We start from the raw sequence: 5,000 nt of genomic DNA, 5'->3' as shown, positions 1-5,000 counted from the left end.
ATCTGATCAATATGATTGGTAAGGATGGACCAATTATTTCAAAGTTAGCGCCCATCGAGATGCAAGTGTTGGAAAGGAATCCCAATCATAAGTCACCAGACTCTATTCACTCATCAGGACTGAGTTTTGATTTCTCCAGGCTAACTGATGGCCGCCCATGGGTCAAGCTCCACACCGTGCCTGCTCTGTCCGTGCTGTGCCCCGTGATGTTGTTTATGCAGATAATTTACTGTTATGCACTCACTGACAGATTTCATTAAGTTTGCTGAGTAGACCATTGTTTTACACAGGGGCTGTAGTCTTCTGCTGGCACTGAATCTATCAGATTGCGTTAAGGTTAAGGTCCTACTTTTCTTCCTTCTCTCTTTTCTGCTCTCATTCTCATCCCTTTGCTTTTGTTCCCCACCTGAGCATCCATGTCGGCCGCGATGTGTCCTCGAGTAGGATCTCTCTCTCCTCCCAAGCTCATTATTTAACGTCCAGTTAGCTGAATGCCCACTGACAGCCTCCTTTAGCGAGCACAGCACACTGGGCTATGAGGCCAATGCCTCTGGGAGACCTCTGATAACTATGCGTAGCATTTAATGCTAATATGGGCAGCATGTCTATACAGTCACCCATCCAAGGGTCGGACTAGCATTAGGGTTAGAGTTCCATTGAACAGGGTTGCCCAATAGCTTGCGAGCAACCAGTCGCTTCCCACCTGTTTTTGAGTGGCTCTCCAAAAGAAAACAGTTACTTGGTAAAGTGCTAATATGGGCAGCATGTCAATACAGTCACCCATCCAAGGGTCAGACTAGCATTAGGGTTAGAGTTGCATTGAACAGGGGTGCCCAATAGCTTGCGAGCAACCAGTAGCTTCCCACCTGTTTTTGAGTGGCTCTCCAAAAGAAAACAGTTACTTGGTAAAATTGTTAAAATCAAATGAAATCAAATTCCCAGACATGCTCCTGCCCAGTACTGATGCAAAATGATAATTTGCCAATTAAACAGATTAGGCTTCTCCCTAATCGGCTAGTTTGGTGATTCAGCAATGAAGGCTTAGCATGAGGTGATGTTAAATGGCTACCAAGCAGGCCATTAAAAGTAAATAGCTTAACATAGCCTGGAGGAGACAGTCTCTGCCGCTACGCATGGATTGTCCCACCCACTTGTTTTTAAAGTTTTCAAAATAAATAGCCATTAAAATAAAGGCCTTTGTACTTTTTTCTGAGAGTCAAGTCAACTTTTATTTATAAATATATACATATTTTTTATTCATATAGGGTATTTCATACACAGAGGTCATTCAATGTGCTTTACATAAACACAAGCAAATAGGAATGGCTAATAAAAGCATGTAAGGGAAATAGTCAAAGAATAGTTTAATAGTTAAAGAATAAAAAAGAAAATGCTAAACACAAGGTCATAGTACATAAAAAGGGCAATAGCTAAAAAGTAATAATTAAAACTCAATAAAACAAAACAAAAAAGTGAACACAGAGTGAACAGCAGCACTCTATGAAGATTCCCAAACTGTGTGCACTGCCCACACATATATTTCCTTTCAGAACTAAAATGCCCAATAACGGGGTTCGTAGGTCCCCCTCGTGTAATATTAACACCCAAAATAGTTTTAGAGAAACCCAGTAGAGCTGTAACTCTCAAGACGTAAAGAACGAGCCATTACACTCTGACTATTTCCGGTCTGTCTATTCTGTTAGAACTACTCCACAAAATCTCCCTTTGCCCAACTAAGGACAGCAATAGTACTACAAGGAACAACAGTACTCACCCAAAGAGTGCTCTGTGAACTGGGAAATGAACATTTGATCAGTTAACAGAAAGCATCTGACAAAAGTTTGGTCTTAAGTCTACAGTAATTTCCTGTGTGTTAGCCACATTGTGTATATGCCACAGAACAGTGTTTTATTAAAAGAAGCAAAACCATATCAATACCATTATTATCACCGTGTATTAACCTCATAGCTGAAGAAATTGAGCAAAATCAATGTACAGTACATGTATGTGCCGTAGCTAACAGTTGGGAAATCATGGTAGATTTTAAACTGGCTACAGTTGGGGCAATTTTGATCTCATCTGAAAGTTGGTTCCAGTACGCTTGACTAACAAGTATTTATTCTGTTCTGAGGCCTAAGAGGTCTGGAAGGTGTGTGCTGCTGAAGCAAGTCTGCTTAGTAATTTGGTCCCATTAGTGTTGGAGTAATGTGGTCAGTTCTTTTAGTTTCTGTGAGAACCCTAGCCGCTGCATTTTGTATCATTTGAAGCTGTTTGATAGTCTTTTTTGGAAGGCCTGTGAAAAGCCCATTGAGGTAATCAACCCTACTGGAGGAGAATGCATGAATATGTTTTTTTTAGATCATGTGTTGACATTAGCCCTCTAAGAGTGCCATACATTTCTTTTTTCTCCCTTCAACTATTGGGTTCCTAACACCAAAAAGCACTTTGGACTCTTTGTTTGTGAAAAAAAGAAAAAATACAATATTGGAGTATACTGTATGTGAGTGTGTCAATCGGTGATAATGTAACATCAATTTCCACTGGAGTCTACAAACAGAAGTTATGGGAATTGAAAGGCTTATTTAGAGGTTATGGTACATCAGCTATGTGAATATGCTACTGTGACTTATACAAATGATTAGTCGCTCTCGTCCATGTTCATTTTGTCAAAGTAACTCTAACTGCTAACACTAACACAGACTCCTGTTAGCATTGGCAAGAACCGTATAGTCCTGTCAAGTAGCATTACATTAGCAAAGCACATACTTCTCATTATCACTGAATATAATGACTAGCCTACACTGATATCTTGCTATGGTCTTCATTAGGCCACATTAATCACTGCCTGGCCATCTGCTATCCAAGCTAGCATTGCTTGCATTCGTTATTTATCCATATGCTCTGTTGCACGGTTAGCATGGCTAGCATTAACTATGCATTCATCTGACTCCCTTGACTTTCTTGTCCAGGGCCATCATCGATGAGCTGTAGGCTATTCCCACTGCGGTGGAGTGTGGGAGTGCAGAGGTCTGGCTGGCTAAACAGCTTTACAAGCTAACAACTGTTTGTGTATGCGCGTCAATGTGTGTGTGTGAGTGTGTGTGTGTGTGTGTGTGTGTGTGTGTGTGTGTGTGTGTGTGTGTGTGTGTGTGTGTGTGGCTGGCTAACAAGCTAACTCTCTCAAACTCACAGTGCTGTGTTAGAGGAGACCTTAAGCTAAACTTTGAGTGGAGTTTTGGAACAGATCAATAATACATATCAGACTCACTTAAACATACAAACAGACACACAGACACACACACACACACACACACACACATACAAACACAGACACAGACACACACAGCTAGTGGCGATATCAAATCTCATAAATTCATACACCCCCTCTCCTACACTATTGATTTCTTTCATAATTATCTTTCACATTACAGAATGGAAATGAGATGCAAATACACATGTTGCTTTTTTTTTTGCAAAGGCATTGATTTCTTTGCCAGATATTTAGCTAAAACCAAGGTAGATAGAAGTGTTGTGTCTGATTGGTGCACACATCACAAAACACCATGGAAGAAGCGGAGGTCAACGCATGCCTTTAAGAAATGTATTTTACTGAATGCTTAACATGTCATGCTCAGAGGTGAGTAAAAAAAACAACTTGAACAATACTTTAGTTTAGGGAGAATGGGAAAGTGTCTATCCACCCCTAAAAATGCCCCTCGGCAGCAAGTCAGCTTTGGACCTTAGTCTATTTTAGTTTGAATACCCTCAATCAGGGTGTTTAGCCATCTTTCTATAGCTTTGTCATGATAGCATAACATCCCATTTGCAGGAGAGCTGTGTGAGTCCTCTGGCAGTGAGCTAATAGTTTTTTACCACAACGATCACAGGTTATAATTAGCAGAGAAGCAGTACTTTAGTACTTATGCCACCCACACCCCTATCCCTCTGTGCCTACCCACCACAACGCCCCTGGTGGTCTGCCTTCTGAATGTGGTCAGTTTCGTGACGTCCCCACCCCTGGACTCGTAGTCTCTCCTGACACTGCCCAAACACAACTCCACACACGACGTCCCGCAGTTGCTGTGTCTTTAAGGAGAGAACGGAAGAGAGAGGGAGAGAGAGAGAGAGAGTGAGAGAGAGAGAGAGAGAGAGAGAGAGGGGAGGGAGAATTGGAGAGAGAGGAAAACAGAAGGAAAGAGAAAGGGAGGAAGAGAGAGAGGGAGGGAGAGAGAAAAACAAGCTGAAAAAGAGCCATGTGCGTGTACGCCACTTTGAGTCCTCTCGCTCCCCTGCGATCCCTCCTCTCTCGTACTCTCCCTCCCTCTTTCTCTCTCTCCCTCTCTCTCTCTCTCTCTCTGTGCTCCCTCGCTCTGTGGCTGGGTTCAGTTGGATCCAGACAGGACTCAGAGCTGCACTGCTCTTGCCTCTCAGGGTGAAGGGAGAACTTAACCCATCACACCTCTCTCTCTCCCTCCCTCTTCCTCTCTCTCTCTCTCTCTCTCACTCTCTCTCTCTGTCTCTCTCTCTATCTCTACTCTCACCACTGTTTCTTTATCTCTCTCTCTCTCTCTCTCTCTCTCTCTCTTTCTCTTTCTGCCTCTCACTGTTCTGTGTCTGTGTCTGTCTCTGGCTTGACGAGAGTCTCTCTCTCTCTCTGTCTCGGTCACCGTGAGGCTATGGAGCAGGACACAGGACAGGAGATGGACATACCCAATGGGGGTGAGTGTCTCTGGGAGTTCACTAAGAGGGACCAGAGTCCAGGAGGGGTGGGGGGGGGGGCGTCTGCATGGGCGAACCCCAGGGTCGCGCATCTCTGAGCGGATAGTATGTGCGGGGATGGGGGCCCTTGCGGGTTGGGGTCTGGAGGTACAGTACTGTTCTGCAGGTGGTGGTTGTGGAGGACGAGAGTAAATATTGGCTGAAGTGTGTGGGATGTTGGAGCATAAAGTGATTTTGTTTTAATGTTGTTGTTGTTGTTGTTGTTGTTGTGTGTGTGTTGA

The 5,000-nt window shown here is 43.4% G+C and overlaps 1 protein-coding gene across 1 annotated transcript in view; it reads left to right on the top strand.

Annotated features, from left to right (window-relative positions):
• Positions 1 to 4,599: 4,599 nt before the first annotated feature.
• Positions 4,600 to 5,000, top strand: part of dab2ipb (DAB2 interacting protein b) — a 167,422-nt gene continuing 167,021 nt past the window's right edge. The window contains exon 1 of the mRNA XM_062555090.1: positions 4,600 to 4,719. Coding sequence (XP_062411074.1) covers positions 4,677 to 4,719 — 43 coding nt within the window. The 5' untranslated portion in view covers positions 4,600 to 4,676. The remainder of the gene's footprint in view (positions 4,720 to 5,000) is intronic.

The sequence above is a fragment of the Sardina pilchardus genome, chromosome 14, assembly GCF_963854185.1.
Source record: "Sardina pilchardus chromosome 14, fSarPil1.1, whole genome shotgun sequence".
Classification (NCBI taxonomy): domain Eukaryota; kingdom Metazoa; phylum Chordata; class Actinopteri; order Clupeiformes; family Clupeidae; genus Sardina; species Sardina pilchardus.
The sequence above is the reverse complement of the archived record's forward strand: the minus strand, read 5'-3'. Positions and strand labels throughout refer to the sequence as shown.